The sequence below is a fragment of the Aspergillus pseudotamarii genome (assembly GCF_009193445.1).
Source record: "Aspergillus pseudotamarii strain CBS 117625 unplaced genomic scaffold BDV38scaffold_106, whole genome shotgun sequence".
NCBI classification, from domain to species: domain Eukaryota; kingdom Fungi; phylum Ascomycota; class Eurotiomycetes; order Eurotiales; family Aspergillaceae; genus Aspergillus; species Aspergillus pseudotamarii.
Window position 1 is genome coordinate 75849 of NW_022475120.1, and position 11065 is coordinate 86913.

General features: G+C 48.2%; 4 protein-coding genes across 4 annotated transcripts; 2 read left to right on the forward strand and 2 right to left on the reverse strand.

The window, feature by feature from the left end:
* Positions 1–515: 515 nt before the first annotated feature.
* Positions 516–1485, reverse strand: BDV38DRAFT_17065 (uncharacterized protein). Its single transcript, XM_032051941.1, has 2 exons — positions 1063–1485; positions 516–857 (listed from the first exon to the last, which is right to left on the reverse strand). Exons 1-2 carry the CDS (start codon positions 1336–1338, stop codon positions 627–629), a joined length of 507 nt encoding a protein of 168 aa, XP_031907615.1. The 5' UTR covers positions 1339–1485; the 3' UTR covers positions 516–626.
* Positions 1486–2409: 924 nt separating this feature from the next.
* BDV38DRAFT_264181 (WW domain binding protein 11) lies at positions 2410–3949 on the forward strand. The gene has a single exon (XM_032056257.1). It carries the CDS (start codon positions 3082–3084, stop codon positions 3931–3933), a length of 852 nt encoding a protein of 283 aa, XP_031907616.1. The 5' UTR covers positions 2410–3081; the 3' UTR covers positions 3934–3949.
* A 684-nt stretch (positions 3950–4633) lies between these two features.
* Positions 4634–7082, reverse strand: nimA (serine/threonine protein kinase nimA). The gene is made up of 3 exons (XM_032051944.1): positions 6893–7082; positions 6769–6821; positions 4634–6710 (listed from the first exon to the last, which is right to left on the reverse strand). Exons 1-3 carry the CDS (start codon positions 6942–6944, stop codon positions 4704–4706), a joined length of 2112 nt encoding a protein of 703 aa, XP_031907617.1. The 5' UTR covers positions 6945–7082; the 3' UTR covers positions 4634–4703.
* A 238-nt stretch (positions 7083–7320) lies between these two features.
* Positions 7321–9916, forward strand: BDV38DRAFT_17085 (ankyrin repeat and BTB/POZ domain protein). The gene is made up of 3 exons (XM_032051942.1): positions 7321–7844; positions 7947–8032; positions 8092–9916. The coding sequence occupies exons 1-3, from the start codon at positions 7611–7613 to the stop codon at positions 9677–9679; spliced, it is 1908 nt and encodes a 635-aa protein (XP_031907618.1). The 5' UTR covers positions 7321–7610; the 3' UTR covers positions 9680–9916.
* Positions 9917–11065: the final 1149 nt, after the last annotated feature.

The window sequence follows — 11065 nt, forward strand, 5'->3', positions numbered from 1 at the left end:
CTTTGCTAAAACATCAATGTTGTTTCCTGTGGAATCTCGGTTCATGATACCTCCAAAAGGTCCAAAGGTTGCCGCGAGGCAGATATCCCATCTTTAAGTAACTATCCTGTCCCAAACAAAAAGGGAAAAAATAAAGGAACGAAACGAGAAGAGTAAGAAAGAAAAGAGCAGAACATAGGAGACAAAGAAAAATTCACGTCTGCAGGTTGAATGTCGCTGTAACTGGTGAAGGGGGCAAAGAACGCTGCAATAACGGCACAGATCATAATTGCACAGGGTCCGCGAGGACAGAGTGGTATATAAACACGGAGCTTTCCTCTCCTTTTTTTATTTTTTGCCGAGAAAACAAATACTTCCTTCATTCTCTCTTGTGACTTAAGTTTGGTCATGCTTGCATTTATCATCTCGAGCGTTCGGTCATCATCATCCTAAAGCATGAAAAGCGGACAAAGAGGTCGTCTGGTAGTCGAGTCAACGTCGCCAGATTCCAGTACATGAGCCTCCAGGGCAAAAGGTCGTATAAGGCAATATGTGAATGGGGTAGGTTTCGGGGTATAGAGCGGTGAACGTCATCCAAGCATATACGGTCGGGTTCATAATCGAAAAAGTATTGTCCTCGGTGGAGATCATCGTCTCCTACGGGCGGCCTGGTCGAGACGTTGGTCAAGCCCTTCAATTCGGCCGCGGTAGGCTTTCACAATTTCCCTGATATGTCCAATCTTCGCCATTTCGGTTTCCAGCTCATCAATTGAGGCTAGAATCGAACGCGTACGAGCAATCTCGGCATCGGCATTGTGAATAACGTTTCCTGCACGATCGTAGGTATTTTGAATAGAGAGCTGCATTTGTTCCTCCAGCTACAGGGCGTTAGGACAGGTGATAAGATGATATGCAAGGATGACCGGCTTGTGGAACATCGTCTGCACATTCCCAACCGGGGCCCGAGATCATGGCGTATGACACCATGCGCAAAATCCTTATGAAGGACTCTAGGGAGACGTAGAAGGGAGGATGATTTATGGAGTGGGAATAATAGGAGTTCAAAGGAAAATATCAACATACATAGTCGATGCGACTCCGAATCTGCCCCTGTAGCGCATCCAGCTGATGGGATAGCGCTCGCAGACTCATCGGGTCCAGTAACAATCGGCCATGACTGCTGGCAGCACTGGCAGCACGCGAACTTGAATTGCTGCTTCGACCAGTTCCTCTGCCCCTGGAAACCCCGTTGGCGGCATGGCCACCCTGAAGCGCAATCTGTTGCTGTTGTCGGAGGATCTGGATCTCGGAGGAGGTAAGGCCAAGGGAGGTGTCGGGGATCGAGGCTGATACGGACATTTGGTCCCGGCAGAGACATGCTCTTACCGCGACAAGAGTCTAGGAAGCGCCGGTCGTTCTCGGTGTTTGGAGATGGGACGAACCGAATTTCATGGTGGTTGGCCGGAGCGAATGTTAGGAGGAATTAGGACGGAGAGTGGGAAGGAGAGTAAAGGACTGAATCGGCTTCGCTCGATGATTCGTTCTTCTCTCCTGCTCTCTCTCGCACTCACTCACTCACCCCTCTGGAAGTAACTCAAGAAAAATCGCCTCCTCACCGACAGACCTATGGTGTCATTGGGGGAAATTAGAGGGGATGAGGCCGAAGAGGAGGGGGGAACGAGAGAAGGATGATGGTGGGAGAGGAAGGCCGATTGAGGAAACAGATTATCGGCGGCAAGGAAAAAAGGAAAACAACCGCAGCGGCTCTCCTCGTGAATCGGTCGCAAGGTTACACACTGACGGACACCCGGAGAAGATAGGAATTGGTCTAACTTGGAGAAACTAACACGAGCACTGTGAAGCTAAAAGAGTGTGATTAGAACTGCCTCGGAGAGTTGAAGGGACGGAAGTGGAGGGGGAGGATTGTACACTGGTATGTAAGAGCAAGTATATATTGTATGAAGCGTGGTATGAATGGTACCTAAGGCAGAGCTTGGAGGTACACAACCAATGGCCAAAACCCCCTTCGGAAGATATTTAGGGAAATAAAATATGGCGGAAAATGATGTCTAGAATAATTTAAAGTTGGGTATGACCTATTTCTAGGGTCTTTTTGCCTTTTCTTTGGTGCTTGGTATGAATTATTTTGGTGATATAGACCGGAGTATGGTGTACATTATATAGAACGGAACTTGAAGACTTAAATCACAGTGATTAACAATTGTCGCACAAGGACTGAAACTAGGATCTTGGATTTTGGAATATATTAATTCAATTCTCTCACCTGCGAGAGAAAAAAGGAAGTAAGAAAGAAAGAAAGAGAGGGGGAAAAAAGCATACCAAGTTTAGGTGACTTGAGGAATCTCCCCTACAGAAGAAATCCACTGCTAAACGGTGGTTCCGCCTTCCGACGTCCTCCAACCATTCATTCAGTTCCCTCTCCTCCGCAAACCAACAGCAGCTCCCACCTCCAAACAATCCTCCTATACGAATCACATCTCCAAGACTTAGAGGTTTCCCTCCCCTTTTTACCGCGATCTCACTCCCGAACGTTCCCAACAAACCAGGCAACCCACGGTGCCAATAGCGCAATCAACCAACCACCTCTGCAAACGCCAGTCGATCAATCACCGTCGCCTCTGATCCCCAGAACTGAAACCAATTCTGTACCTAAAACCCGCTGCCCAACCCGTGAGGCTAGAGCCCCGCGACTGCTGTCTTTGATCTGTGATTGGATTGGCAGCTCCGCGTCCGGCTCAGTTCTAGTCCTGCGACTTTCGTCTTTCACCCATCTTGCTGGATACCTCATCGGCTGGCGAGCCTTTCTTCCACTCTCCTCTCCCTCGTCTGCTCCACCGTGGTTCGCTACCGCTGTTTTTGTCGTTCCCCGGAGCTGTGCCACCTCGAGTCCTCGTCTTTGCCAAGAAAACGAGAAACTATGAGAGCTTACATTACATGTCTGACAAAAGTGGAGCTTCAATAGTTCGATAAAATTAATGTCCCATTCGTGCGCCTAGTCCACCGCGACCTATTACTTCTTCTCATCACATTTAAAAAGAGGATTCTAATAAAATAATAAAGAGAAAAAAAGGCTTCACGAAAATGCCCAAGGAACGCAACTTCAACCCCGTCCAAGCGCAGCGGAAAGCAGACAAACAGAAAAGCTTGAAAAAGGCCAAATCTGAGGCGCAGGCTCGCCAGAATGAGAAACTCGCCCGTCGCAACCCCGAGCGCCTTCAGAGGCAGATCAATGACCTCAAAGCGGTAGAAGAGTCCGGCCAACAACTACGGCCGCGTGATAAGGAGGTTTTGGAAGCGTTGGAGCGGGATCTGCGTGCTGTACAGAAGGCCCGGGAAGCACTAGGTGATAAGGCGCCGAAATTCGAGAATTACCAGTCAAGAAGGGGTGGCTTTGGCGGCAGAGGCCGCGGCGACGCCGTATTAGGGAAGAGGAGGAGGGACGACCGTGGCCACTCCGGACGAGATAGTGAGAGTAGTGAGACGGATGAGGAAGTCCGACGAATTCCTATGCCGCGGGATACGCCGCCACCAATCCCTCGCCAATACCAAAAGAAGAGAGAGGGTGATGCAGATGCAGGTCCTCGGGGACCACATGGTTTACCGGCGAAACCGCCTGTGGTTGAATCCAGAACTGTCTATGAAGCGAAGCCAGAGATCAAGAATCTGCGACAAGAGGCGGTTAAGAAATTTATTCCGGCTGCTGTTAGGGTTAAACAGGAGGCCATTCGAGGGCAAGGAAAGCTACTTGAGCCGGAGGAAATGGATCGGCTAGAGAAAGCGGGTTATAATGCTGGTCCTTCGGAAGCTGCAGGACAAGAGAGCTCTGATCAGCCTGATGATGACGCTCAACAGCGGCTATTAGAAGAGGAGAAACGATTCAACCAGGAACTCAGATCTGTACAGATCGAGGACGTTGAAGATGAGGATGCATGAAATGTATAACAGTGCATAATAATGATATCCAGTACTTCACGATGTACAACTAGTAGGCTCCATCGCGGACATAGTACATTTGGAAAAAAGAATCTGAGATAGGTATTCCGCTCTGTGACAGAGCTTCTCAAAGAGATAACAGAAAACTGTATGTACATACAAGACCCTTTCCATGAATACGCCTTTAAACCCAGTAAGCCTTAAGGCAATGTACCACCCCTCAAACGCCTAGGAAGCAGAGACAAAAGGAAAACGATGTACAGTCCCAAAAGAGTGGCAGAAGTTGGCATGTCTCTGAGGACTGTGAAGCGGTCTAAGAACAAGAATTCAAGTCTTCGAGATGAGTGCAAGAGATCTCCAGACCCAAGGGCACCAAATCAATGCGGAAACCAAAAGCCGGCTGGCGAATGCAAATATCTGTACAGTCTCCCCAGTAATGGGGGAAAAAACACCAAAGAAACAAGGACATCACGGCATAACAACAAAGGAAAGAGTGGATCGGTCGGAGAGCAGTGTTCAACAATGATGCACCAGGAAAAATGCACGAAGGCCTCGATTTTCTGCACGGTCAACTTCGTGCCTCAGAATGCACATGATCCAACCATAACTCCAGAGTATTGCAAGTATTAAACTGTCTAAGAAACGAGGGGTGTCTTATGTAGATGCCGTTGCTTTCACGGATCAACCAGCGAAAACCAAAATCGACCAATTTTGTAGAAGTGAAATGTTGCCTTTGGGGGCACAATAAGCCAAACAAGTAGTGGAGGGCATTACCGCAAGTTACGAATAACCTTTCGACCGCGCGCAAGGAAGGGGCTCGGCATCTCATCCTTTTCAGGGTCCCACACTGCTGGTGGATCGCGATCTGAAGATTTGAGGCCGGAGGAACAATTTGAAGTGCGGGAGTCACTGGCACATCGCTTGAGATCTTCAACAGGACGGCCACCAGCCCGGGCTTGGGCAAGTTCGACCAGTGTTCTGCCACCCATATTGCGCTGCATCACGGCTTTGAACATCTCCTCTCCACCGCCGTTAACCTTCGTAGGGTGCTGTTTTAAGCCAGACTTGCGGGTTGGCGATCCAGCGTCAGCAGCCAAGTTCGCCGACGATGGGATCTTCGACAGACGTCGGTGGGGAGATCTGGCTTTGGGCTCTCCGTGACGGGTCTCGGTTTGACCGGATCCTGATGCTTGCGGCAATCTTGAAGGGTTGCTGGGGAAAAGTGGCGGTTGCGTGCTCAGTTTCTGCATTAGCGCGGCTGTGTTCTGACGAAGGAGGGGGCGAGACGGGGCCTTGAAAGGATCGGGTTTGACTTTAGGCCTGGTAGGTGAAGGAAGATCAGGGGTGTCATCTTCATCATCGGAGTACGCTAGAGTAGGTTCCCATTTGGCCCGCTGTCTCTCTGCTTCTGCGAAGATGTTCTTACCAGAAGAGGTGGCAGAGGTACGACGGGGGGACAAGGAGAGTGACGCGATTGAAATTGGGGATGGCTCAGCCATCTGCACATCGACGGGCGACTCGACGACTGTTTTTGAGCGATTGAAAGGAGTGCGAGTCTCTCTTCTTAACGGCTTGTTCGCTGGTGATTCCATTGACAACTGACTGATATCAGTGGTGGAAGGAAAGTCTGTGTCGTCTCCATTACTAGTAGATGACCGGGAGCCATAACCGCTTGAGCGTAGGCCAGCATCATCTCTGATGTTGTGAGTTTTCTTCTGTTTCTCTAGTTCAATCGAGACCCTATCTTGAACCTCGGTCTCAAACCTCTTGCGAAGTTTGTCAAGTTCATTCTGCACCTGACGGTCGATTTCTAGTCTAGCTTTTACTTCCCATTCCCGGCGCAGGGAGCTTTCAATGTCGGATTTCATCTGTTGCCTCTCCTTTTCAAGTTTTGCAAATGTCTGCTCAACTTCCTTGGCCTTCTGCAAGGCTGCTTCTTCGCGCTTTCGAAGTTTGCTACTAAGGTCAATAACTTCTTTCTCCTTTCTCATCAAGCGGATGATAGGAAGGTTGATCAGGGTGGTAGTGTCAGGGCGGTGGTCTGGGTTCACTCGTAAACAGCTGGCAATGACATTCTTCAGCTCGGGGGAGTAGAATTCAGGCAGAGGAGCGAATTTGCCTTCGCGGATTCGTTGGACAAGTTGAATGTGTGTTCTTGCATTGAAAGGTGGCTCTCTCTGGCAGAGTTCGTACATGATGCAGCCGACAGCCCAAATATCGGAGCGCAAGGTATATTTTTCCGCAGCACATATCTCGGGGGACATGTAGAATGGAGTACCGACATATGTCGATGCGAAATCATGAGAATTCATAAGCTTAGAAAGGCCGAAATCTCCTAGCTTAACCGTGTTGTCATGGCCCAGGAAAATATTTTCAGGCTTCAAATCGCGGTGCAGAATTGTCATCTGCGCCTGCTTTCCCTTAAGGCCTGAGGGCTTAGGTGCAGGCCCTAGAATATTTGAGCCTACATCCGCTGGGTCTGCACCATAATGGCAACGGTAAAGCGCAGTGACCAATTGTGATAGTATACGCCAGACAAATTCTTCTTCTGCGTACTTGTTCGTCTTCTTCAGGTTCTTGATGACCATACTGAGATCACCACCGCCACAGTATTCCATGTAGAGATACAGGTCTTGACTCGCCTTTAGGTGTTCACGGTGGTAGTAAGCGACAATGTTCGGGTGTCGAAGAGAGCTCAAAATGTTGAATTCGGCCGTAAGCTGCTCACGCTCTTTTTGGGACATCTTGATGTAATTTATCTCCTTGCGACACAAAATCTGCATTTAGCGTTTGTAAGTAGTCGTACAAGGTAGAAGAGGGGTTCGGCAAGCCTACAAAGCCATCTGCTTTCCTCCTGACTTTGCGAATGATGCCGAAGGAACCACAACCTGAAGACAGTCAGATATTTCGCGGGGCCAAGCATCAGACATAGAGAGATGTATATATATATATGCCTTACCAATCTTCTCCAGCACCTCATACTTGTCTGCTTCCGCCAATGCGATTGCCATCGTGGCTACTGAGTAGATTATGCCACAGGCAAGCACTTAAGGGTAAAGGGAAAGGTCGAATAGGAGAATTGAAAGAGAATGAATGAGTGATCAGCTCATTCATGAGTTAATCCTATTGCGTAAAACCTGTTTGGTTAGTAGACAACGAGGTCGGCTTTGGACATGGAGTAAAATTGGTAGATTTAAAGAAGTAAGTATTCATGCAACGGGACGGAGGCCGTGAATGTTTAGTTGAAGCACTGTTGCTGAGCAACGGCGTGCGAAAGCGATCCTTGCTTCATGTAGCAGGCGGTGAAGCTAGGGCGGTGAGGAGTCGTGTCATCATCACCACCGTCATCGTTGCTTGAATGAGTAAACAATTCCATCCTGCTGTAAGAACTGTCACTTGGATGCAATCACAGGCACACATCTGTGCGTGGTGGATCCAGTATGCCATGTATGAATCTATTGTCCTTTCACACTGATTCCTGGCGTTGTATTCTGCAAGGACTAGGAGCCGATATGCCCCCCTTTGAAGGGCCTCTCCTTTTCCTATGTGGCGATTAGATGAACCACGTGATTCTCTCTTATCGATAAGATGATGGCATCGCCAACCGATAGTGTCCCGCTCTCGGCAACATTAGTATCCAACATCTCCGGACACCATCGGCCCAAGACTCACTCGCAATGTCTGAACCGACTGTGCTTCGCAAGGACCAATTAGAGATCAGTTTACACAATGAAAAGAAACTGATTCAGGAGGGAACCATCAAGGATGATAACCCTCTCGATCTTAGTGAGCCGTTTCGGGAGCTCTGCGCTGCTTGTCGTAAGGGGGATCTCAAAGTTTGTCAAGAGAAGATCACAGAAGGAGTCAATGTCAATGCTCGCGACCCCTATGATTACACCCCCTTGATCTTGGTAAGTGATCTTGGCTTCCATAGGGCCACCCTGGCAACCCTGTCGAATTACGCATGTTCTTGGTGATAGAGAGACGATAGTTCACTGCTAAGCACCATGCAGGCAAGTCTTTGTGGCCATTACGAGGTCGCCCAATTGCTTCTCGAGTCTGGCGCATTATGCGAGCGAGATACATTCCAGGGAGAAAGGTATGCCGGTCTAACTACCACCCAACCTTCAAGTACCGCTGACATCCGCGCTCGTGTAGATGTCTATATAATGCTCTGAACGACCGCATTCGAAATTTGTTGCTTGAATATGACTATTCTAAATCGACTGATCCTCTTCAGCCTCTCGCGGCCCATATATCCTCCCTCCTCACCCGCGACCAGCCTGGGACGTCTGATATCGTTGTGAGCGCCGGGGATGAGTCTCTGTACTTACATAAATTCATACTCTCTGCGCGATCACCTTACTTCCGGAGGAAGCTGGCAGCTTCCCCTGAAACCGCGACATGGAAGCTTCCCAGCACTATACCGCCACAGGCCTTTGGAGCAGCGATCAAATATTTATATTTCGGGGAAGCACCCCGTGAACTAAGAAGTGGCCCCGGCACGGGTTTTACTGAATCGGAAGTCTTTACTGGCATCGATAGGATTGCTAAACACTTGGATATTGACACTCTTGTGGACAGCATTCTTGACAGTGGTGATAGGAGATTAGCTAGACAGAGGAGGACTACGGAGCTTGCAAAGGGAAGAGACCAATTAGAGGAATGGTTCCGCAGCAATGTTTTACAAAATAAGTTGGTAGTCGAAACGACCAAGGCAGGGGACATCAAATGGGATCGCAACAATGCCATCTTTGCAGATGTCTTGCTCCAAGCTGATGAACTGCCGGAGGATACGGATGAACATAGCAACGGTACCCTGCAGCCAGGAGACGGTGCCAATACTTGCCCCAAAGAGCAAATCCAGAGGTCGGTCGTCTTTCCCTGCCATCGGGCAATGCTTTTGAGGTCTGAATTCTTCCATACCATGTTTTCGTCATCATTCCGCGAAGCGCATCTAAAAGATCATCTACACATCATCAATGTCGACTGCTCCCCGGATGTTCTGGAGATTATCCTTACGTTCCTCTACACCGAAAAGGTCGATTTCCCGCTTCAAGTTGCGGTTGACGTTCTTTTCGCTGCCGACATGCTGTTTATAGAGAAGCTTAAAACCAAAGCAGCAGTTGTGATCAGCACCCTCGGTAGCGGTAACATGTCCCAGGCTGAAGCTGCGAAGACGCGGGGCACTAAGGATGAAGAGGACCTCGACATATATGCTATAATTCGAGCTGCATGGATGACACGGGTTCAACGACTAGAGGAATTCACGGCTCGCTACCTGGCGTATCGGTTGGAAGCTCACATCGATTTGCCTGAGTTTGCTGAAGTAATTCAAGAGTCAGCATCTCGTATTCAAGGAAGACAGGAAACAGATTCTATCGAGCTGTTAGACGATATTCGCTTTTATCTTGGCGAACGATTTAGGCTCAGGTTCGACGATGCTGGTCTCGAAGAAATGATGGAAGAGGAGGCTGAGCAGCATGCCACCAGCGCGACTACCAACGATGAGAGTATGGAAAAGGTTATACATGGTGTCGAAGCGATTGATCTTACAGACAAGGTTGTTGTTGAAGGACTGAAGGATGCAGGACACATTTCTCAGAAAGCACAGGATCATGGCCATGTCATGCGCAACTTGAACGGAGAAATTGTTGGGGATGAATTCGATAAAGATTCGATGAACTACCACATCCTGATGGATAAGCTCGACAAGATCTTGGAGCGCTTGGGTTTGGAAGCTTAATCGTGATCTCGACGAGGACGCAGGGTCGAATGCAAGGCAGGTAAATATGACGATTGATGATTTCACGCAGAGTATATACAAAATCCGTTCACATACATATATACATAGAAGGTTGCATATCTATATGTCGTTCCTGATGCATGATTCTTGGGTTGATGACCGTATATTGGAATAAACCCACGCTGACTATTATATATTTACATATATACAACTCTCTCACTCTCTTTCTCTTTTCTCTATCTACCAAAGATATCTATATATGCTTTGATACTCTAACAATTACGACTGACTCCAAACCACAGCTCCAAACTTCTACCCCCACAGGATCCATCACCTAAAATATTGTTATATATCATTGTCGATTTTTGATCAAAACCATCCAGTTTACACAATCGTCAAGTGTGCAAGAGAGTCAGGATTCGACTGTCCACAAGCCACAGCTATAGAACAACGGCAACAACCGAGGCACAAACCTAAGCAATCAAGCCACACCCAACGGAGCCAGATTGAAAGAGCCAAGCAAGCAATAGAGACGACGTTAGCCAGGTCACGAGGCAGTCAACTAATACAAACCGACAAGACAATCCATCCGGCCGAAGACACAACCTAAAAGAGCAGGATAAAGGAGGCAAAGATACAATACATGCACATGATAAACGATAACGCATCACTGATACCCTGGGATGTTTTCTTACGCGTCACACCACATCCCTCACCGTTTGAAGGCGATCCGAGCCGCAGATTGTCGGTGCGATAGTTTCCTCGACGAAAAGTCAATGTGACTCTCGTGTCTGCCGGTGAGTATGTGACTACTATACAAACCGGTATACATTGTCATTGTCCGTGCATGTCAAGTCGTTAAGGCTTACCGTACAGAGAAAGACTAAAAACGAATAAGAGAGAGAGAAGAAAAAAAAAATTTACAAAGAAAAAGAAAGAAAGAAAGAAAGAAAGAAAAAATACCTCACAGAGTTTACATCGAGGATCCATGTGTTCAACAGATGTGGTCTGAGTGCGCGCGAGTGTGTGACGAGAAAATGAGGCCATGCATATGGGGCTGAAGGACTATAACAACTTGATACTATGTATTAGCATAGCCTAAGAATCACAGGATGATATGAGGTATGAGAACAGGCCCTCCTGCACTTCAGTGGAAACGAAGATCATCCGGTTTCGCTCTTTCCTCCACATCATCTTTTAGTGGATATGCACGGTGGTAAGTTTTCTTTTTTGCCTTGTTTCTTACGGTGGAGATGAGGACTTTTCGGTGTGTGGTGCTCTGGAGAGATCACACTGATGTACCAACGAATGCAGATGTCCAGCCAGCCTTCTAGCCAGATGGGATTTACGGTACAGACGAGGCTACAGCAATGACTGGAAAAAAAA